The sequence below is a fragment of the Anolis carolinensis genome, chromosome 1 (assembly GCF_035594765.1).
Source record: "Anolis carolinensis isolate JA03-04 chromosome 1, rAnoCar3.1.pri, whole genome shotgun sequence".
In the NCBI taxonomy this organism is placed as follows: domain Eukaryota; kingdom Metazoa; phylum Chordata; class Lepidosauria; order Squamata; family Dactyloidae; genus Anolis; species Anolis carolinensis.
Genome location: NC_085841.1, coordinates 218,714,175 through 218,739,082, shown reverse-complemented (window position 1 = coordinate 218,739,082; position 24,908 = coordinate 218,714,175). Strand labels below are relative to the sequence as shown.

General features: G+C 41.1%; 1 protein-coding gene across 3 annotated transcripts in view; it reads right to left on the bottom strand.

Annotated features, from left to right (window-relative positions):
* pla2r1 (phospholipase A2 receptor 1) overlaps positions 1–24,908 on the bottom strand; it is an 82,141-nt gene that overhangs the window by 40,440 nt on the left and 16,793 nt on the right. For all 3 annotated transcript variants that reach the window (XM_062965303.1, XM_062965298.1, XM_062965309.1), the window contains exons 6-11: positions 23,395–23,535; positions 20,391–20,579; positions 17,588–17,745; positions 16,828–16,935; positions 5,195–5,304; positions 1,155–1,324 (exon numbers count right to left, since the gene is read on the bottom strand). In XM_062965303.1, the coding sequence (XP_062821373.1) occupies positions 1,155–1,324; positions 5,195–5,304; positions 16,828–16,935; positions 17,588–17,745; positions 20,391–20,579; positions 23,395–23,535 (876 nt within the window). The remainder of the gene's footprint in view (positions 1–1,154; positions 1,325–5,194; positions 5,305–16,827; positions 16,936–17,587; positions 17,746–20,390; positions 20,580–23,394; positions 23,536–24,908) is intronic.

The window sequence follows — 24,908 nt, the reverse complement described above, 5'->3', positions numbered from 1 at the left end:
TTCACACTGGCCTCCAACAGACAAGAGTTCTTTCTCCCACCCTGGACCTCCCTTGCCTAGCTTTCCAATATACATCACCACCTCTGAGGATGCCTGCGACAGATGTAGGCGAAACGTCAGGAGAGAATGCTTCTGGAACATGGCCATACAGCCCAGAAAACCCACAACAACCCAGTGATGCTGGCCATGAAAGCCTTCAACAACACACCCCAGCAACAGTTTGACGCTGGGACAGTGGACCCAGTATCTCCTAATTGTGGACTGGAACCGAACCCAAGAACTTTGTTTCTTACCCAGTTGACTTAGATGCACTGATGCACATATCTATGTCCATTCAGGATCTGCGCAAGACCATTGCAGGGCATAGGAGAAATGACAACAAGTGAGTGTCCCCATGAGAATGATGTGATTTCCCTTCCTGGGGGAGTAATTGTTTATCTTCCAGCACTTTTTAAAATGTTTCAGCGCTAGGAGTGTCCTGACAAATGCACCATACTTTAGGATCCCAGATTTGAGCCCTGCATTGGATATACACTGGTTGACTGCAGTGCGTTATCTGGATTTTCCTGGACTTTTTTGTGAGTTTTTTTAAAAATATGCCATTTCTTGCTTGGTGTGTGGTGCAGCTTACATTTGTGGTATGTGTTTTGTGGACATTCCAACCTCGAGCTGACTTCAAAATGCATCCATGGTCTGCATAGATGGAACCAGAGTTAGGCTGATTGTCACTAAAGGGCCCAATCAATGGATTTATTCTAGGTGAAAGTTTTAACCCATACTCTAGTTCAAGACAGCCTGGCAAAAATTGGGGAAAAAGCAGGCTCTTACCCACAAGCAGCTCCCCTTTTGCTAATTAAGTTTTTATCTGGGCTACCCTTTTGACTATAATTCATATGGTAGAAAGGGTGTTTCGCAGGGCTGTGCTTTTTGTTGTTTTCATTATGTTTTAAATTGTTTTAGATTTGTGTTTTAACACATTTTAAACATTTGTTTATTCACACCCTGATTTTCAAAAATGTAATACAAGCCACCTTGGGACCTATGCAAGGAACAAGAAGGAACATTAATCAAATACTAACTAAATCAATCAATCTTGTCCCTCCCCATCAAATATTAACAAGAGTTGCCAATGGGCAATTAGGAATAAAACTCACTAGGTTCATACTTTTTCCAGTTTGCATAGATTTTAAGAGGATGATTTCCATCTCCAGTTAGCCAAGTGTATTCTCCTGTATTGTTCTGATCTTGCAGAGCTATCCAAAAATAAGCGTTATCTGTCTCCACCATGTTCCGAATCATACTGTTGAGGAATCCTTGTTCAAACCTTTAAAAGGATTAATTTTTTCGTGATTTTAAAAAAGTAAATGGATTACTGAAATCACAACCAAAAAGACATTTATTTTCTTACTCCTCTTGAGCAATCCAAAACCAGGCAGTTGAACTGACAAACCTTTCCTCATTAATTTCATAGCAATGACAGATTAAACCCACAATAATCTGACTTTAGGGTGCATTAAATACCATAATGGCACAAAGTTAAACTAGATCTCTGGATTCTTCAACCAAACTTGCTAGATAAAATTAATTATTTGGCCCATGACTGTAAAAAACCCAATATACCAGATGTTTTATAGGTTTTAAATGGTGGAGGGGTATCACATAATTTCACGTGGTGGACAAACCCAGGTCATGCTACGGCTAATGCTGCTGCTTCCTGTTCTGTTGCAGATGTGGAAGTATTAAGCTGGACACAAGAAGAATGTGGTTTATCATTTGTACCACAGACCAGTGGATATTAGTCTAAGGGCACTTTCAGACAGGACAAAAATTGGCATTGGTGTGATTTTGCGTTCCCACTAGGCCTCAAAAGCGCGAGTTTTCCTGGGGTGGGGGTGGCTACACCATCCCGAATTCCTCCAAATTTCCCTCTAAAATACCTGGTTGCCATAACATTCCTCCTCACGCCTGGAGGAGGAACGTTCCAAATTATTTCGGTTTTACCGGAGGCATCCAAAAGAACCAAGACAGGCCCTGGTTTCTGGTCCCGTCTCAATGGGCCCTAATACTTTGGTATTCTGTGGTGTTATTCTGGCTGAAATGGAAGTGTTATGGACCTGTCTAGATTTTGCTGTGCTGTTCTATGATATGCTTCAATCCCAAGTACTGTCAAAATGTAGGGTTTGCTATTAGCCATTGTTTCAGGTATCCATGGATGTTTGAAACATATCCCCCATCAATATGGAAATTGCACTGTAACTAAAATATCCAATTTAGTTAGTTTTCAGAATTGGGAAAATAAAGCACCCCTATTTAAAAAATGATAGCTGCAGGGGTCTGAAAGACATTGGAAATATAACCAGAACTAGTTCCTTTTCAGAAGTGACATCCCAAGAATTCAATCAAGTTCACAAGATGTTTATTTCAACTATAATAGTCTAAATCAGTGGTTCTCAGCCTGTGGGTCCCCAGGTGTTTTGGACTACAACTCCCAGAAATCCCAACCAGTTTACCTGGAGACCTACAGGTTGAGAACCACTGGTCTAAACAATTTGGACATTGCACATTCAGGAATTGACTCTTTCCTTCTGTACAAAAATGCTATCTGATTATTACTGTGTGTATCTATGTCGTTCTTCTTCTCTCCCAAAGGAGAGTCAAAGTGGAATTCTGTTACCATTTTGAAACATACTTCCTGGATTTGAAAACAAGTATTTTTCTGGATGCTTTTAAAAATGTATGTGTTATGGTCTTTTTGTAAAAGTTTCACTGCCATAATATACTTTCTATTTTAAGACTTTAACAAAAAGTTCATTGTTGCCACACTTCTCCCATGTTGGAACTATGAAAAAACTTATCTCCCCCCCAAATCTGCAAATCTGCAGCCATTGATCATTTTACTGCAGTGTTTCAGCTGCAATTAAATGAGAGAAGTATTATTTTCGTCTCTGGTATCTAGCTACTTCATGACATATGTAAGAGAGAGACAAAGGATCTGACTATCTCCATAGCTTAATCTATGGCACTGACTTTCTGACTGAGCTATGGATGGACCTACACTGCCATATAATCCAGATTATCAAATTACATAATCCAGATTACCTGCTTTGAACTGTATTATATGAGTCTACACTGTCATATAATCTGGATTTTATATGGCAGTGTAGATGGGGCCAAAGTCCAGGTTTTGAGTAATTATTTTAAAAAGGAAAGCTAAATATGATGTTAAATTCCTTATGTGCATGTTGTTAGAAATGCAAACAGTAGTTATTTGTGGCATTGATTATTACCAAGAACATCCTGTGATTTGAATAAAAATTACTCCATCTAAGCTATGATTTCTATTGGGAGAAAATCCCATACGGACAGTTGTTTTGGTTTGTTTTTTAAAACTTTTTTTCTCTTCCTTTAATATTTCAAGCTTTATTGTTCCTGGTACTTTCATTAGACTTGTTAGTATTTTAATGTGAGTCATTATTTATAGATATATATTCTCATAAATCATTCTGACTGCTCTGTTTAGGCTAGGAATGCTGGATTTAAATCAATGTATATAAATTCATAGAAAACATACACTGCTACAACAGATGCTTTACTTGTATGTTTTATTCTATAAGTGCACCGAGCAAAACAACATTTATTTATATAACAACAAGTAAAACTGTTTGCTTTTATGAGGATATTATTAGCTGTTTGGTATAGATTATGTGTGTGTGTGTGTGTAGAATATATAATATATATTTTCAGGCCTCAACTAAATCTACACTGTAGAATTAATGCAGTTTGAAATCACTTTAACTGCCATGGCTTAATGCTATGGATTCATGGGTGTTGCTGTTTGGTGAGACACCAGCAGAGAAAGCTAAAGTGTTGTAAAACTCTAACTCCCAAGGTTTCTCAGCACTGGGCCATGATATTAAAGTGGTGTCAAACTGCATTATTTCTGCAATGTAGATGCACCTCTAGTTGGCAACCAAATCATCACTGCCTGTAACACATCCCTGACACAAAAGATGGGAGTTTCAGCAGATACATCTTGCCATATACAGGAAAAAAAATACAGTAGAGTCTCACTTATCCAACACTCGCTTATTCAATGTTCTGGATTATCCAATGCATTTTTGTAGTCAATGTTTTCAATATATCGTGATATTCTGGTGCTAAATTCATAAATACAGTAATTACTACATAGCATTACTGCGTATTGAACTACTTTTTCTGCCAAATTTGTTGTCTAACATGATGTTTTGGTGCTTAATTTGTAAAATCATAACCTAATTAGATGTTTAATAGGCTTTTCCTTAATGCCTCCTTATTATCCAACATATTCACTTATTCAACATTCTGCCGACTCGTTTATGTTGGATAAGTGAGACTCTACTGTATAACTCAGCCTGACGCAAAAGCAAGCTCCACTAAATTCAATGGAATTTAAATATAAGCATGAATAGACTTTTAGTTTTAGAGACTGACTACAGTTTACGGAAAATCAAGTGAGAAAAATCAATCATGAGAAAAAAAAGGCTAACATTGCGCTAGGCAACTTTGGTGGGACGGGGGAGATATTTTTGCCACCAGTAAATTTTGAATTTGGATTTAGAGAGTTATTTTAGACTTTGGGACTCTGTAATATTCAGTACAAAAACTGTTGATCCTAGAAGGCTTCAAGACTCTCCTTCCAAAAAAAAACCCCACCTCCCAATAATTTTATAGATCTTTTTTTTAACTTGTGGCATTAGGATGGGGATATCTGTAAGAGACAATGGCAGAGCAGTAGTTGAAACTCTCTGGCATAAAGCTACACATTTTAACTTTTTGCTTATTTTTTTTTACACAATTTTAACAGTTTATGGCAAAAAGCTGTCTGTACAACCAATGAGGATATATTTCTCAGAATTCTTAGGAAAGCCCCCTGAACTTCCAGTAATGAAGATTCTGTAAATCAGCACCAAATACATTAAAATGTCAGAAATCTTACATGCATGAAAAACTGCACGCCAGTGAACTTTCCAAGTCAGCTAGTAGGTAAATGATAAATCCTGCTTAGTTTTATCTAGATGAATATTTGACTTCAGTCTTAGCCAGTAAAATTTAGTAAGATAAATGTTTGTTCAACCTTCTTCTGCAGTGCCACAAGAATGTGAAAGTACCTTGCTTGGCTTTTTAAAGTTTAAAATGATCTACTACAGTTAGTTACCTGTTTGTTATGGTTGCAAGTGAAGGGCAGTAGTAGCCACTAGCAGAGTGTTTGAAGCTTCGAGGAGTTATGTCCACCTTGTAACAATAACCTCCATGCCTCTCCCATCCCTTAAAAAATAAAAAGTCATTGTTATTATATCGATGTCTATGTAATACTTGAATATCACTCAAATATATATCATAGAAAACTTTAGGCGAGAGAGAGTATATCCGATGGAAGAGTCACAGACCATCAAAAATGTTCTTGATTCAGTTCTGAATTCTCCATTTAAGGAGTTCGGGAAGCAACTGATGTGACCTTTGCCTAAGATCCTGGATAGCTGCTTGCTTATCACAGATCAAAATACAAGCCAAATGGATAAATAATCTGATGGGCATGTTATTTTCTGCACCTCTATTTAATCACTGGGAGTCCCCAGTGGTGTAGCGAGTTAAACTGCCGAGCTGCTGAACTTGCTGACTGAAAGGTCAGTGGTTTGAATCCAGGGAGCAGGGTGAACTCTCGCTGTTAGCTCCAGCTTCTGCCAGCCTAGCAGTTTTAAAACATGCAAATGTAAGTAGATCAATGGGTACTGATCAATGGCCACATGATCTTGGAGGTGTCTATGGATAACACCAGCTCTTCGGCTTAAAAATGGAGATGAGCACCAATCGCCAGAGTCGGACCCAACTAGACTTAATGTCAGGGGAAAACCTTTACCTTTACTTATTTAATCACTGACCATGTCTCTATAATCGCTTCAGTGCAATCCAGGCAGTGTAGATCTAGCCTTACTGAAAGAAAGAAGTTCGTAATAAGGCCCTATTTACACTGCCATATAATGCAATTTGAAACTGCATTAAAGGGTGAGTGTAGACTTATACAATGCAATTTAACTTCATTATATGACTCTACAGTGACCATAATAATGCAGTTTCAAGCTGCATTATATGGCATCATAGATGGGCTGTAAGGGTTTGTCTAAACAAACTAAAAATCCTGGGTTCACTGCAAATTGACATATCTCCATCTTCATGAAGGATAGCTACACCCAATTAGTAATTTGGATTTTCTTTTTTAGCTTTTAGGTTTTGCCCTGCTTTGAGCAAAGTTGTGGGATAGTTTGCTAGAAATTCATTAGTATTCAAAGGCCAATCTTCTGACCAAATGGGACACTGGCATTGGTGTATCCTCAGCATAGGGATTGTGGCCTTGGCCCTATCTACATAGACCATTTAATGCAGTTTCAATCTAGCATTGAAGAAAGTGGTTTTGCTGTGCAGATGATTGGACCACTTTGAAGCCCAGATAGTGATTAAACAAAACACAGATACCTCACAATATCTGAGGATGCCTGCCATAGATGTGGGCAAAACGTCAGGAGAGAATACTTCTGGAACAAGGCCATACAGCCAAGAAAACATACAACAACCCTGTGATCCCGGCCATGAAAGCCTTCAACAACACTTTGAAAACACAGAGGGCTGATACACATTTCTTTCTTTGGGAGTTTGTTGTCTGGCGGTCACAGTTTGAAGCTAGCTTTGAACTGTATTAAATGAATTAGCACTGAATTAAGAGCATATTGCTAAGGCTTTGGATGATTATCTGAGTTTTCCGGGCTGTATGGCCATGTTCCAGAAGCATTCTCTCCTGATATTTTCCCCACATCTATGGCAGGCATTCTCAGAGTTTGTAAGATCTGTTGGAAACTAGGGAAGTGGGGTTTACATATCTATGGAATAATGTCCAGGGTGGGAGAAAGAACTCTTGTCTGTTTGAGGCAGGTGTGAATGTTGCAATTGGCCACCTTGATTAGCACTGAATGGCCTTGCAGCTTCAAAGCCTGATTGCCGAATCAAGGAACATGAAAGACACTGCAGACTAATTCAACCAGAGAAATCAGCCAAAGCAGAGCACTTGATGAACCAACCTGGGCACAGAATATTATTTGAGAACACAGAAATAATGGACCACTCCAACAACCACCATATCAGACTACACAGAATAGTCATTGAAATCCACAAGCATGTGGACAATTTCAACAGAAAGGAGGAAACCATGAAAATGAACAAAATCTGACTACCAGTATTTTTAAAAAATCTAAAATCAGGACAGTAAATAAAAAAACAATACTTAGAAAACAGAGGAATTCCAGATAGGAAACAATCAGGGCCAGCTAACAACTCCCAAAGGATTCCCCCAGGCAGGAACCAGCCAGGCTTTGAAGCTGCAAAGCTATTCAATGCTAATCAAGTTAGCCATTTGCAATATTCACACCTACCTCTAACAGACAGGAGTTATTTCTTCCACCCTGGACATTCCACAGATATATAAACTCCACTTGCCTAGCTTCCAAGAAGACCTCATAACCTCTGAGGATGCCTGCCATAGATGTGGGCAAAATGTCAGGAGAGAATGCTTCAGAAACAGGGCCATACAGCCTGGAAAGCTCACAGCAATCTAGTGATTCTGGCCATGAAAGCCTTTGACAACATACAGAATAATAGTTACTGTGGAATAGCTAAACACTGAATTCAGATTGGTTGATTTTACCAGCTCAACGAACAATCTTCTTTCCATGGACACCAATGGTCTAGATTAGTCTACTTGGTTACAGGCTTAACCTACTAAATAAAATGCTGCTACAGTAGTAATGTGAATTCAGGATAAATCGAATGCTGTCAGCTTCTTAAGCAACATTTCTTTCCTTCTTCTTCATGGAGCATCTGACAGCTCCATAATACCCTTCCAAAAACTGGCTTAGGCAAACTGCTTAGACAATCACTGGTTAGTGTTTAGACAGCTAGCTTAAGGAATTTGACCTTAGTAACAAAACATTTGCCCTCTGTTAGCAGTTTATAGATTAGGAGGGCAAAGAAAAAAAAAAGTCATTGAATTAGTCATAAAAAAACATGGCATATGGCCAGCTGAGGAATGAGCACTTTGCCGCAATGTCGAAGAAAGATATGGAATCATCAGTTTGTCAGAATTATTGGAATGATAAAAAATATAAACACAAAGGAGACAAGACAGCTTTGCAAGCATATATGCCTCAAGCCAAGAACAAATCACCCACATGCTATGAATGAAGGGGCAGCAAGAAATGTGCATTTCATCAGTCACAATTGGTGCGGGGGGGGGGGGGGGAGAAGGAATATAAACCTGATTCACAGATGTTAAAATTAAACTGAATTTTTCAGTGGTTATCTGCTCATATTTAAATACAAGCAGTTGTTGTATTCTGTATGAAATATAATCTTATGCATTAATTACATGAACATCTATGTAATATTATGAAAAAATTAATTATCAATGGAGGAATATTTTCAGTAAGACAGATACTTGATCCAAAGTGAAAGAGACACAGCACTTTTGTTGCTATGAATTACAGCTTTTTAAAACAATGGCTTATTGTGACATCTGAATCCACAACTGATGCCCGACCCTGGCATATTTTAAACAAAAAGAAATAAGGAATAGAATACTTGTTCCATTCCTTATCACTCTAGATCTACACTGCCCCATATTGTTATGATTGAGCCTCATGGCTCTGTTACTGACAGACGTGGGCGTAAGACTCCTCGAGAGTCAGATACTCTCGAGGAGCGAGAAAGAAAAAGACTGCGAGACATTTTTGCAGCACCATCGGACGAAGAGTCTTTTGAGGGGTTTACGGAGAGAATGGAGGAGGGGCTGGTTAGCTCGGAGGAGGATGAGATGGATTGGACTCGGGTAAGGGAGGAATTGGGTGCCACTGGTCATGATGGGATAGAAGATGAATGGGGACCTTCAGGATTAGACCCATGGCTTAGCTGGAGGGATGGGATGGGATCCACAGCTGGAGATGCTGTGGGGCGTAGTCAGAGGTGTTCCAGCTCTGATGAGGAAAGTGATGAGGAAACGCCCGGGTTAAGGAGGACAGCTGACAGTGATGAGGATTTGTAACTGGCATAAAATGGGGCTTGGGAGCAATTGCAAATTGCATTGGGCAAGGTAATCTGGACGAACGCTTGGGATCTGTGTGGGACGCTTTCCTGAAGACTGGTGTGTTTTCCTGTGCTGAGACCTTGACCTTCCGTCGTCTTCTTGACGGACGCCATCTCCTGCTTTGAAAACTCGGACTGAACTGACCACGGCTTGTCTTCCCCCCTTCTTGGACTTGGAATCTACAAACGTCTGCTTCTGGCTTTGATCTACGGAAAGGAACTGGGTCTACTCTACTGCTACAATCCTTGGCTGATCTGTTCGTGTTGGAAATCCTGTCTGCTGTGTGTGTGGGAGCGACGCAAGTTACTCTAAGCACAGTGTTGGCAGCAGAGAGGAATCTGCTGCCAATTAGTTGCATTCTTCTGTATCTTTTGTTCCTCGGCTTTTGTTTTGTTTATCCCCAGGCTGAAGCAAGCTGTTTGTTTTTACCCGGATTAAACTCCGGTTTAATCCGGTTTATCTTTTGAACGTTTTTCCTTGCCCCTTTTTGCTCCTAAAGGCTAATACTGCCTGGCCATTGTATTTTACGGGCATTTTTGAGTTCTGTAATCCAATAAACTCTGTTATCTTGAACCTTGTGGCGTTCTGTCCTTGACAGATTGCCCAACGCCCATAAAAAGTTTATTGCAGCAATAAACCCGTCAGGAAGACGATGGAGGAGTTAAGGGCCAAATTTGACCAATTACAAACGGCTTTTACCGTCAGCCAAGCAGCTCATGCTGTGAAAGGACATGTTTTGACTCCTGAACGCTTTGACGGAACCAGGTGCAAGTTGCCAACCTTTTTGGCACAAGTGGAGCTTTATTTTTCCCAGCTCAGTGCTCATGCTTTTCCTACAGACACTAGCAAGGTGGCATTTATTTTGAGTTTGTTGACCGGTCCCGCAGGACAATGGGCCACTAATTTAATTTTGGGAAATGACCCAGTCAAGGACAATTTGAATAATTTCAAAAAGTTATTAACTGACACTTTTGGGGATCCTCTCCGCACGGAGAATGCTGGGTGGGCTCTGTATCGGTTGAAACAGGGAAAGGGGACTGTTTTGGATTACTTAAATAAGTTTAACTTGTATCGCCACCAGCTGGATTGGGGGGAAAATGCATTCATGCTTTTATTTACTGCCGGGTTAAGTGATATGCTCCAGGATGAATTAGCACGCTTGGAGCCGGCTGAAAATTGGGACGCCTTAGTAGCTAAGGTGCTGCATTTAGACGCAAGGTTCGAGGCTCGTAAACACTCGAAAGCAATGTGTGCGCCACCCATGCATATTACCAGGGCACCTGTGGTGATGGGGGAAGAGCCTATGGAGCTTGGGGTCTTTAAAAAGCTGTCTACAGAGGAAAAGAGCCGTAGGAGGCAGCTGGGGTTGTGTTTGTACTGTGGGAATGCGGGGCATTTTGCCAAAAACTGTAATGTGAAACCTTCTCAGCTTTCGGGAAAAGGCCAGCCCTAGTGCGACGTGAGTCCAACGCACTAGGGCTCCTCAAGCAGTCAACTGAGGGGAGGAAGCATGTTTTCGTACCCATTACATTATCTGTTGGGGGAAGGGAACTTGTTTCTACTTTGGCACTGCTGGACTCAGGGGCTACGGTCTCTTATGTAGATATTGAGTTTGCTAAGAAGCATGGCATTCCTAGAGTGCGCAAGGCATGTGACGTGTGGGTGGAAGGAGCAGATGGGAGACTGCTGGAGACTGGGGTGGTTAACCATGAAACCTCAGCAGTAATGTGGGAGGTGCAGGGAGTAACGGGAACGTTTGTGTGGGATATTACGAGCTTGCCTAGATATGATGTGATCCTGGGGATGGATTGGCTAGCTGTAGTAAACCCACAAGTAGATTGGGCGACACGTAAAGTGATCTTAAAGAGGCAGGATTGTTGCACTCTGAATGTTACTCAATCTGATATGGAGGGAGTGCCTGCTGAGTATGGGGAGTTCTCTGATGTATTTTGTAAAAGAGAAGCGGACAAATTACCACCGCACAGGCCATATGATTGCGCCATCAAGTTAGCAGAAGGTGCGAAATTGCCAGCAGGAAGGCTGTATGCCTTGACTGTACCGGAAAGGCAAGCTTTGCGGGAGTTTCTAGATGAAAATTTAGCCAAGGGGTTTATTCGCCCATCTAGCTCTCCAACTGCGGCACCAGTATTCTTTGTAGCCAAAAAGACTGGGGAACTTAGGCTGGTCTGCGACTATCGGATCCTAAACAAATACACCATTCGGGATAGGTACCCGCTACCTTTAATCTCGGAACTGTTATCAAGGGTGCAAGGGGCTAAGGTCTTTACCAAGCTTGACCTGCGGGGGGCATATAACTTAATCCGTATACGGGAAGGGGATGAATGGAAGACGGCATTTAACACCTGTTTCGGATGCCACGAGTTCCGAGTCATGCCTTTCGGACTTTGCAACGCTCCTGCGGTCTTCCAGAGGTTCATGAACGATGTGTTCAGGGACCTAATTGACCAATTTTTAGTGATTTATTTGGATGATATCTTGATTTTTTCTAAGGACGAGAAAGAACATCGTCAACATGTCAAGCAGGTTCTGCACCGTCTGCGGGCTAATGGGCTTTTCGCCAAGGCTTCCAAGTGCGTCTTTCATGTGCCTGAAGTGGAATTCCTAGGTCATGTAGTGTCAGGTAGGGAACTTAAAATGGATCCACATAAGGTCGACGCCGTCAACTCATGGCAGGAGCTAAAGACTAAGAAGGATGTATAAAGGTTCTTAGGTTTTGCTAATTACTACCGGGAGTTTATTCCGAATTTTGCAAAGCTTACGGTACCTTTGACGCAGCTCCTGCGTAAGAAACAGCCATTTGTGTGGGGGCGGGAAGCTCACGATGCGTTTCTACAACTTAAGTCTAGTTTTCAATCGGATAACATACTAACACATCCTGATGTTGACAAACCGTTCGTGGTAGAAGCGGACGCTTCTAGCTACGCGTTGGGGGCTGTATTGTCTCAGAAGGATTCCTCAGGGACCTTGCGTCCCTGTGGATTTTACTCGCGGCAACTAACACCCTTCGAGCAGAACTATACCATATGGGAGAAGGAGTTGTTGGCGATTAAGGTGGCGTTTGAGGTGTGGCGGCACTGGCTTGAAGGGGCACGGCACCAGATCGTGGTCAGATCTGATCACAAGAATTTAGAGCACTTACAAACAGCAAAGAAGTTAAACCAGCGTCAAATCCGATGGGCTTTGTTTTTCTCCAGGTTTAACTTCAAGGTGCAGTTCGTGGAGGGGAAGGCAAACTTGCGGGCCGATGCTTTATCCCGCAAGCCGGAGTTTAAGACCAATGAGCAGGTAGTATGTCAGACCATCTTGCCTACTGCCTCTCTATGTGTTGTAGATAATGAGCTTGGGTTACATGACCAGATCCTTGAGGCTCAGAGGGATGATGTGTGGACTCAGGAGCAACTGATGCTGCTATCAGCAGGTAACCGTACAATACTGCCGCATCTACAAGATCAAGACGGAGTATTGGTACGCAGGGGGCAGGTCTACGTACCAGTGGGGGCCCTCAGGTTGGAGGTGATTAGAGCCCACCATGACGAACCCATGGCTGGGCACTTTGGCAGGTTCAAGACCGTACAGCTTATCACCAGGAGCTACTGGTGGCCAAAGATGCGGCAAGACATTCTGCGCTTTTGTGACAGCTGCGCCGTTTGCCAGCAGAGTAAGACGCCTGTTGGGCGCCCTAGAGGGTTGCTGTCGTCTCTACCTGTTCCGGAGAGGCCATGGCAAATCATTTCCATGGATTTTATTTCAGATTTGCCTAAGTCTGGGGGTTATACTTGTATTTGGGTGGTGGTGGATTTATTTAGCAAACTGGCTCATTTTATTCCTTGTTCAACCATTCCGGCGGCCCCTACGTTGGCCTTACTATTTACTAAGCACATCTATCGTTTGCACGGAGCACCCGAGGTGATTATTTCAGATAGGGCTCCGCAATTTGTGTCACGCTTTTGGAAACATTTCCATGAGTGCTTAGGGACTAAGTTAAACGTTTCTTCAGCCTTTCATCCGCAGACGGATGGACAGTCGGAACGGGTTAATGGGCTCTTAGAGCAGTATTTGCGTTGTTTTTGTTTAGATCAACCCACGGCTTGGGTGAAGTGGTTACCGGTGGCGGAGTTCGCTTACAATAATGCGGTGCACACGTCTAGTCAGCATACGCCATTTGAGCTAACTTATGGTTTTCACCCACGGGGAGGTGTGGCGCCGTCGACCAATGTGGTCTCTTCGGACCCTGTATACCGCTCTTCGGAAATGGCTGCTTTGCATGATGTTGCCCGTCGCTTACTGTTGGAAGCTAAGGCAACGCAAAAGACTCAGGCTGACCGCCACAGGCAGGCAGGGGAGGAGTTGGAAGAAGGGGATTTGGTGTGGTTATCTTCCAAACATATTAAACAGGCTGGGGGAAAGTTTGCGCCTCGATATTTGGGTCCCTTTCCTATCGTTAAAAAGATTTCTTCCGTTGCGTTTCGTTTGCGTTTACCGTCTAGTTTAAAGGTCCATCCAGTCTTTCATCGTTCGCTGTTGAAACTAGATACCTCTAGTCGTCGTGGTGCTATAGCGGAGGGTATCACTGCCACTTCTCCGCCATCGGGGGAGGAGGCCTTTGTGAGAGGGGATAGTGTTATGATTGAGCCTCATGGCTCTGTTACTGACAGACGTGGGCGTAAGACTCCTCGAGAGTCAGATACTCTCAAGGAGCGAGAAAGAAAAAGACTGCGAGACATTTTTGCAGCACCATCGGACGAAGAGTCTTTTGAGGGGTTTACGGAGAGAATGGAGGAGGGGCTGGTTAGCTCGGAGGAGGATGAGATGGATTGGACTCGGGTAAGGGAGGAATTGGGTGCCACTGGTCATGATGGGATAGAAGATGAATGGGGACCTTCAGGATTAGACCCATGGCTTAGCTGGAGGGATGGGACGGGATCCACAGCTGGAGATGCTGTGGGGCGTAGTCAGAGGTGTTCCAGCTCTGATGAGGAAAGTGATGAGGAAACGCCCGGGTTAAGGAGGACAGCTGACAGTGATGAGGATTTGTAACTGGCATAAAATGGGGCTTGGGAGCAATTGCAAATTGCGTTGGGCAAGGTAATCTGGACGAACGCTTGGGATCTGTGTGGGACGCTTTCCTGAAGACTGGTGTGTTTTCCTGTGCTGAGACCTTGACCTTCCGTCATCTTCTTGACGGACGCCATCTCCTGCTTTGAAAACTCGGACTGAACTGACCACGGCTTGTCTTCCCCCCTTCTTGGACTTGGAATCTACAAACGTCTGCTTCTGGCTTTGATCTACGGAAAGGAACTGGGTCTACTCTACTGCTACAATCCTTGGCTGATCTGTTCGTGTTGGAAATCCTGTCTGCTGTGTGTGTGGGAGCGACGCAAGTTACTCTAAGCACAGTGTTGGCAGCAGAGAGGAATCTGCTGCCAATTAGTTGCATTCTTCTGTATCTTTTGTTCCTCGGCTTTTGTTTTGTTTATCCCCAGGCTGAAGCAAGCAGTTTGTTTTTACCCGGATTAAACTCCGGTTTAATCCGGTTTATCTTTTGAACGTTTTTCCTTGCCCCTTTTTGCTCCTAAAGGCTAATACTGCCTGGCCCTTGTATTTTACGGGCATTTTTGAGTTCTGTAATCCAATAAACTCTGTTATCTTGAACCTTGTGGCGTTCTGTCCTTGACACATATTCCAGGATCTGATCCCAGGTTACCTGCTTTGAACTGGGTTATATGAGTCTACACTGCCAGATAATCTGAGATCAGATACCGGGATATAGGGCAGTGAAGATCCAGCCTGAAACATCATTTACAAAGACTTTTACAAAAACAATGAAAGTGCCTTTCGTGTATTCTATGTAGTTTACTCCCAAATAAGACTGGATCTGTACTGCTATATAATCCAATATCTGATCCCAGACACTGCTTTGAATTGGATTATATGAGCCTGCACTGCCACATAATCCAGTTCAAAGCAGACAATCCAGGATCAGATACTGAATTATCAGAGAAAGTAATCCAGATGAACTGGATTATATGAGTCTACACTGCCACATAATCCAGTTCAAAGCAGATAATCCGGATTGTATATAGTGTAGAAGAATCCTAAGTGTGCATAAACAAGACTGCAAGCAGCCTTTATTATTTCTGAGGCTGGATCTACGCTGTCCTATATCCCAGGATCTGATACCAGATTATCCCAGATTATCTGGCAGTGTAGATTTATATAATCCAGTTCAAAGCAGATCATCTTAGATCAGATCCTGGGATATGGAACAGTTTAGATTCAGTTTGAGAGAGTTCAATGACAACAGCTGTTTTAGGGCCGTTCCACACAGTCATATAACCCAGAATAACAAGGCATATAAACCAGAATAACAAGGATAGTGGGATTTTCTGCCTTGATATTCTGGGTTATAGGGCTGTGTGGAAGGGCCCCTAATGTTTCTCAGTGCTTGACCATTTTAGTACAATTAAGCTAATTATGGGCCCTTCCACATAGCCCTATATCCCAGAATATCAAGGCAGAAAATCCCACAATGTCTACTTTGAACTGGGATATCTGAGTCCACACTGCCATATATTCCAGTTCAAAGCAGATATCCTGGGATTTCTGCCTTGATATTCTGGGTTATATGGCTGTTAGGAAAGGCCCTACTTCTCTCATGTTTTAACAAGTTTGCACCTCACAATTGTTCAGGTTTGTCCTTGAATAACTGTTGTGATATAATGACTAGTTTCTCAAATAAAATGGACAAAAGCAATCAATATTCCAAAGAAGAAATGTAATAATCAGTAACCATTAGTCAGTAGGTCTTCTTCATTTTTGAATGGATTTTAGTGCAGGGTGTTAAAAAGTCTATTCAGCATGTCAAAGAAAAAAAAAGATGTTATCTGCCCTGACATTCTGTAAAATCCATGAGAAGGAGCATTCTTTTTACTACTATTTACACAGATGGTCTACAACGCTTTTGATGTAGAAAGATACAGGAATGTTAGAACTGTTGAAAAAGCAAGTGAAAAAAAGCTTGAGGAATAGTGCCTGAAGTGTTCCAATCTATATACAGAGATACCATATACTCAGCTTTCTGTGTCAGTTTGACACCAATAATTCAATTAGTCCATGTATCAATTCAATTAGTCCTTGTAATCCAACAGGCAGTACAATAGGGAGAAAGGCGATTCCTCACTATTCTCCCTGAACATTTCAATTCCACCATCAGGTCAGCTCCAAGAGACATGGGAGGTAAAGTTAAAGGTAAAGGTTTTCCCCTGACGTTAAGTCTAGTCGTGTCTGACTCTGCAGGTTGGTGCTTATCTCCATTTCTGAGCCAAAGAGCCAGTGTTGTCCGTAAACACCTCCAAGGTCATGTGGCCGGCATGACTGTATGGAGAACCATGACCTTCCCACTGGAGCGGTACCTATTGATCTACTCACATTTGTAGGTTTTCGAACTGCTAGGTTAGCAGAAGCTGGGGCTAACAGTGGGAGCTCACCCCACTCCCTGGATTTGAACCGCCGACCTTTCCATCAGCAAGTTCAGCAGCTCAGTGGTTTAATCCACTGTGCCACCGGGGGCTCCTGAGGCATTGGAACTATTCCAATATTTAAAGTTTTGAACAAGACATAACTGTTTATATCAAACATACCTCTGGACAGCTTGATTCTAGTTCAGAAATGTGATTTCCAGCAGTTCCTGCTCTTTTACAAATATAAAAGTATTTATCTTTACAACTCTTAACTTTCCAACGTCCCTCCTATTAAAAACAAAAACAACACATGCACGCACAATTAGCTTAAATACCTTCAGAAAAGCCTAATAGCACTCATATGAATATGGAAAGAAAAAGATTTGGAACATTATGGGAAACTGTGCGGGCTGTTACAAGTTTCAGATCACCCTCCCACAGAGTCTCCTACTGTTTCGTACACAAGTAGTTTCTGCTTCATTAAGTAAATGCTTGCTGTATGTGACCCCCTAAGCTGTATTTTCAGACCTATTAAAAAGTTTTGTAATAAAAGAACTGAATTCTGGTACATGAATATGCTATCATTATATACTTTCATTTCAACACTGAATAGGAATGGAAGCTGTAGAGGAATATTGTTTCACTCTTAATGGTTGTTTGTACAGTGCCAATCCTGCTCTACAACTTTAATAGGAATGCCAGGTAAGCAGAGCTATTCTGCTTACATTTTATTTTTGAGGCACTGGAGGGAAATACACATATACATATCAGACCATTTGTTGTATTGTTAATATTTGTTGTACTGGTAATATTTATTTATTTATTACAGTATTTGTATCCCTCCTTCTCACCCAATAGGGGACTCATACAACAAATACAAGACAGAAAAAAATGAGAATATGCTTATTTGAAAGGAAAAGTTTTAAAAAAGGAAACATACATTCTGCTGAGCTGAAACGCAAAGTTGGCTTTCTCTCTGGTCAACATTCGGCTCTTGTTTGTGCCAGTAAGTGAAGGTGACCGAAGAGCCATCAGACCATTCAAACTCAACTGGGATCTTGTTACTATTCAGTCCAATCCAAGTTTCTGTTATGTTTTCTGCAGTAACAATTAAAGTCATTTTAAGATCAGGACTATGTGAATCTGTAAGTAATAGCATCATAATCCAAAAGGAGTTTTTCTAATTTTAGTCAGCTGTGGATATTCTTTGACCCCCCAAGTCAGAGACACAATTTAATGCTTGATGAAAACATCTACTGAGGCTGAATGATGGGAAGAATCAGGATAGATTTTTTCATGTCCGGAGTGACTTGAGAAACTGCAAGTCACTTCTGATGTGAGAGAATTGGCCATCTGCAAGGACATTGCTCAGGGGATGCCCGGATGTTTGATGTTTTACCATCCTTGTGGGAGCCTCCTCTCATGTCCCCGACTGGGAAGCTGGAGCTGAAAGAGGGAGCTCACCTGCTCTCCCCCGACTTGAACCGCCGACCTGTTGATCAGCAGTCCTGCCAGCACAAGTGTTTAACCCACTGTGCCACCAGGGGCTCCATCAGGATAGATAAAAGAAGCCATTCTTCAAACAATCCATTGTTAAGATTATGAAATATAAAATATGTATTGAAGTCCAACCTGAAAGGATTTTAAGGGTTAATTTAAAAATATAGGGATAAGGCTACAGGTAGTTGCCAACCATGATGGATACATGCTTTCTCCAGTACTGATGGCAGACCACAAATTAAAATCCGCAAATTTGGATGGTTGGCTGTATAAGTAACTACAGTAATATCCTCCCTGTGGGTTTCTAATAGGCATCTGTTTGGCTGGGTTGTTGTGTTTTCCGGGCTGTATGGCCATGTTCCAGAAGCATTATCTCCTGATGTTTTGCCCACATCCATGGCAGGCATCCTCAGAGGTTGTGAGGTATATTTCTGGAACATGGCCATACAGCCCGGAAAAGACACAACACCCCTGTGATTCTGGCCATGAAAGCCTTTGACAACACATCTCTTTGGCTATCCAAAATGAAAAATAAGCAGCCTTTTGGTCTGGTCCAGAGAGTTCATCTCATGTCCTTAGTCACAGTATTCTTTCTTTGGTCTATTCAACCAATTTTCTTTTCCACTGCAAAAGTTTCCCTTTATCGTAGATAGTGTATCAGTGTCATCTCTCAACAACTTAGCTGTAGAGGTAAATGTTCAATGCTTTAATGATTTGGAGCCAACTGAATCTTGCTGCTCTAAACATTTTTTCATATTTGATCACACTGATAGGTAACAACAGCAAATGCTCATCTTCAGGCACCCTGGCAATCGTGGTGGACACGTGACTAAATAGGATCTAGATATGCTGGCTCTTCATATATTACTGTTATAGTACAGAAGAACCCCATGACTTCTTGTCAAAACTGAAGTCATAATCATTTTTTAATCAATCTTCTTCTTTCTAAACTATTTTCCCAAGGGAGGAGTTAGCATTGTGACTGTCATTTCCACACAGTTTTGTTCTAGGCATTCTCAGGTCTCAGGTTGGCAGCACGCATGTCTTCATTGATGATGTCCATCCACCTTTTCTTTGGTTGTCCACGTAGTTGTCTTCCTGTAATCTCCAAATGTAGTGCTGTTTGTGTTGCTGAGGTTGGTTCTCTTCTCATGACATGGCTATACCACCGTAGTCTTGCTTCCTACAGGAAATGTTAGCTATGGCCAAGTTATGGGCTTTTACACAGTCCAGTATTCTTTGCCCATCTACGTTTTGAGTACCAAGGCCATTTCCTCTGTGATATTGTGCATAGCCATCCTACTGTTGTCCTACATGGCCATTTAAGTCTTCTCTGAGGATGATATGCTCTGAGGGTGGAATTAGCGACAAGCATGCATCCAGCAGTATCAGCGCAGCCAGTCTGTGTTGCGTAGCATGAGATGATATGGGTAGTCATGTTGTCGGATGTTATTTTCATAGTCACTATACAATCATTCAACCTGTTGACTTCATTGACTTTGTTGCAGAGGTGTGAGCTTGCGATGATAACCACTCCATTTCTTTTTGTGTTAGTGCCATGATAGCACAGCTTGTATCCTTCGTCAATGTCCCTGGCTTGACCACCATTCCATTTTGTCTCTTGGTGACAAGCCAGTCAAATTTGTGACTTTTAAAGGCATTTGCCAATTCACGGGTTCGTCTAGTTAGTTTTCCTATGTTTAAGGTATGTTTTTTTATTAATAACACAATGTAACACAATTTTTGTTCCTGGGTTATAAATGTCATTTCTAAATTGGTTCTGTCATAAAAACATGGAAAAAGTTTATTAAACTGCAAAAACTTTGTTTTTGTGAGACATCCTGCAGCACATTTTGTTACAGTTTTTCAAATATCTTATTAGAGTCCCAACCAATTCAAAAATGATGTTTCTGGAGTACAACAACTACTTTCAAAGTAAGTACCACATAATTAAACATGAAATAATACTCTCAAACCAGAAACAGATTTTTTTTTCTAATTGTGTAATTGACTGATGCTCCTCTATCCAATGTGGTTTAGTTCTCTACATCTTGAGCCAGGTGTATTTACAGAAGCTTTCCATCCAAGTACTAAACAGGCCAGACCCTGATTAACTTCCAAGATCAGATGGGATATAGTGTCTTTAGGGTATTTAGGCCCCACCACACACTTGTACTACCATTATAATACAAACTGCACTTTAAACATAATGTGTTTAATATGGCCTAATTACAAAAACTCACCATATTCAAGGAAGTTAATGAGCATCTCTGTATCAGCTAAAGAGGCTATGTTAATGAGAGTGCTATTATAATCCTGGCAGGAGAGTAAAGCTTCATCCCAGGTCTTTTCTTCTTTATGTAGTTTATAGCAGAAACGATTATGTGGATACCAGTTATAATCACAGTCAGTAGGATAAAATTTCCATGAATCTTTTAATTGAAACATAAAACAAGGTTAAATTAGCATAATAATAATAATAATAATAATAATAATAATAATAATAATAATAATGATACACTACTGTTACATGACTTTCAAAATTGGAATGTTCAGATAAAGTTTTTGCTAAAATACATATTAAAATAAGTATTTGTATGTATTAAAACACATATTTAAATGAAATAAAACAAAATGTATGTATGAACACACATTAAGGGGGAATGCATTGGAAGAATGTCAGATGCCTATTGGTAATCCCAACTTTATTTAGAGCCATGTATTTATTTACGTATATATCTAAAGGGATGCTAACTTCAAGTTTCTTTAAGCATTTAAAACATGACTGCTAACAATGCATTCTTCATTATTACCAATCTTCCATACAATTTTTTTGTGTCAGGAGCAGCTTGAGAAACTGAAAGTTGTTTCTGGACTGAGAGAGTTGGCCGTCTGCAAGGACGTTGCCCAGAGGACACCCGGATGTTTTGATGTTTTACCATCCTTGTGGGAGGCTTCTCTCATATCCCCGCATGGAGCTGGAGCTGATAGAGAGAGCTCATCCGCACTCTCCCCAGGTTGGATTTGAACTGGCAACCTTCAGGTCAGCAACCCAGCCTTCAAGTCATCGGTTTTGCCGGCACAAGGGTTTAAGCTACTGCGCCACCGGAGGCTCCTTCCGTACAAATAAGCATCAGTCATTTGCTCCAATAGGAAAGAGCTGACATCAGGCTTGGAGGCCCTCCTTTCTTTTAAAATGATTTTGGGTCTCCAAGTCCACCAAAATGAAACCAGGAGAAAAATGGTGGTTAAGGAAATTAATTGTGGCATGCCATGATCTATGTACATCTGAGATACTACAGATCAGGGATCCTAACAGTTTAATTGAGATCCCCAATTTGCTATTGCTGAACAAGTTGAAGTTGGAGATCCTCTCTGATGTAAATATCAGAGATCAATATTCTCTGTGTTATTTACTACTGCAAATTGCTGTATTAGGAGGCAAACAGTGTTTCATGATGGTAAATTTGGAAAGTCTTTAGCTTGCACAGACTGCATTTATGAGTCTCAGGATTTGCTCCAGAATGGATATCTTAAATATTCAAAACTGCGTAAAAATATCAGGAGTTTTTTTTTGTGTGTGTCAGGAGCGACTTGAGAAACTGCAAGTCACTTCTGGTGTGACAGAACTGGCTGTCTGCAAGGACGTTGCCCAAGCGACGCTTGGATGTTTTGATGTTTTTACCATCCTTGTGGGAGGCTTCTCTCATGTCCCCACATGGAGCTGGAGCTGATAGAGGGAGCTCATCCACGCTCTTTCCAGGTTGCATTCAAACTGGAAACTTTCAGGTCAGCAACCCAACCTTCAAGTCATCAGTCCGGCCAGCACAGGGGTTTAACCCACTGCGCCACTGGGGGGCTCCAGAATATCGAGTATAGTGGTGATGGGTGGCAATAGACAACTTAATGTCAACATGTTATCTATTACTTTAAATTAATAGTCAATATATTAGAAATAAACTTCGAGCAGTGTTTAACAATAATTATTTTAAATGCATGTTAGATGGACATGCTTTGAAGCCAAGCTTTAACTAATCTCCCAAAGGAAAAATCAAGAATGGAAAAAAACCACCAACATCACATGGTCAAAACCAAAGGGTACACAGAAAAATATCTGACAGCAGACAGCAGGAAATCTCTGTTTCCATAATGGGTTTACAGGTTACAGCTGGATGAACAGTAAAAATGTGTGAAGTTATGTCCCACTGCAACTCAACGTGTATTTTTTAAATTACTTATACTCATCACCTAAAACACGGGATAACAATCTGGAAGCTCAAATGTTTACCCTGAGCTCCAAGCACACAGCAAGGGCACTTTCATCTTTTTTGAGTCAGATGTAGAAAAGAGCAGGACAACAACAGAGCTTGCTGATTGCCATTAAGCGCTGCAGACTGTAGGAATGCTTCCCTTCTGCAGAAATAAGCCATGTCAGTTTCACAGGAAGCTTAAAATCCTTCCTCCTGCTCAAGATTTTGGCAATTGAGCAACTTTGTAACTCTGTGAGGGAGAAATGATTCTTCTAACCTCTCAAAGGTTCTTTTCTAATCTCTCATCCACTTGCCTCAGAATGATAAAAAATGCTTAATAATAATAATAATAATAATATATAGTAAAATTTTATTTCTAAACCGCCCTCTCTCCGTGAAGGTACTCAGGGTGGTTTACAGACCCAAAACGAAAAGGCAAACATTCAATGTTTCAAATCAGTACAAACACATCAAAATAATACAAAATAATGCACAGTGACAACAGTAAATTTATAACAAAAAATTAAGCTTTGAGACAAAAATAATAAAAAACAATCCAATAAAACATAGCAAACTAAAACATGAGTAAAACATTACAACATATGCCCTAAAAGCAATTAAGATACAATTACATTAAAATGGCTAACACTTAAGATGTATCGTAACAGCCATAAAATACAGCGTTTCAATGGGTTAGTGTCCTAGTCATCCTCCTCACCATACGCAAAAGTGCATAAGTGCTTAGGTGCGCTATTGCATTTAAAGGTTAATTTAAAAATAAGTGGAGTCAGAACTATGATTTTTATTTATAACTACCCAGGATTCCAACTGAATATTCTTGCATTCAACTGGATTTCTGATCCTATCTTATAAACCCAAAAACCCAGCTATCTTAAATCGAAGATGCATTAAAATGCAGTGTATATGTGACCCCCTTTTAAAAACCAAAGCAAGGAACAAAAGTCCCATAGACTGAATTATTTTGCCAGATACTCACCAAATCCTTCATGCTTTGTACCATTTAAATATTTTTTGCATATGTATGGTTGTCCATATTCACATGGGTAACTTTGCCAGTCTTGCAATTTTGAGTTCAATGCCTTACAATAATGTTGTCCGAGAGAATCATCAGTGGGATCTGGAAGCACAATTTAATAAAAACAGCAGTGTATCCCATTCCACTAGCATTCTCCAAGTCCAATGCTACCAAGAAACAGGATGGGGCAATGCACACAGTACCAGGCTTTGCTTCCCCGTGTGACTGGAAACAAGCTTACAACAGTTGTCTGTAAGCATATCCCTTTAGGGGATCATATTTCCTCTGGGGGGGGGGGGAGAGAGATTTGGACTATGAGTGAAACTTTATATCTAAGACAGCGATTCCACCAAATACAAATGTATTCTCTTTGTATACAATGGCATACAGGATCTGATGGGGGCCATCTTTTACACAGAGCTACTGAATTAGTAAGTTTCAAAGGAAGTTAAAGAAGTGCTACTCCCCACCCTCAATATATAATGTTATTCATAATCCAAAAAAGGCCTACTGTACTTTATACTGTTTTTAAGCCAGTTTCAGCCATGTGAGCATCTTAGTAATAGATTACCCTAACAAATCCTAAACCTTAATAGCAAGCCAACATTGGGCTCAGCACACTGTGTCAAATACATAACATACAACTGAGCCTCAGTTTGGGTGTTTCTGCTGAAAACCTTGGCAGCTTTTTTTTTAAAAAAGCTCCGGGATGTGGATATACAGATATGCGGATATACGGATATGCAGATCTCTACAAAAATTCCGTTCTTTACCTTGGCCAGAAAAACGGTGCCCTCCAGACATTTCATGAAGTATCTGTCACACAAACAAACCTAATGGGGTAGTACCACTTCTGCCCAAGTCAGCACCAAACAATGAAAGAGGAACACACACTTTCAAGCCAGGAACAGAACCATTGACACTTTTTAGAGCCTGGCTGCCTAGACATCTGTCCAGACAGATTTGATTGTGTACCTGTGGCATGGAACAATAGGGTGCTGTTCCTGGATTATACATGTCTGTTTCTATTAGCCACCTGCATGACTTTGGCTCTCAGTATTTACATTCCAGCACAGCCATGTCCCAACAGCCAGTAGTAATTTTTTGACATTTACTAAACTGTACCCATGTTATCAGCATACACCCAATGAAGAAACTACATGTATAACCTGGCAACATCATCCTGATGTTTCCTGGCATACAAGTACACAATTAAACCTTTCTGCACAGATTACCATATAACAAGGTCTGATTAATTACAATAATGATGACATTCTGTTTCTGGTTTGAAAGTGTCTGTTCCTGTTTCATTGTGTACTACTTAGTGTGAAAATACTTGTTGCACCCCATGAACTTCATTTTTCTGCCACAAACTTCATTAAACAGGTAAAAGACAAAGTTCCTCTTCCCAGGACAAAGTTTTTGCCTTCTGCTCAAGTGTCACCTTCTTTTTAGGAACAGACCAATCAGCAACA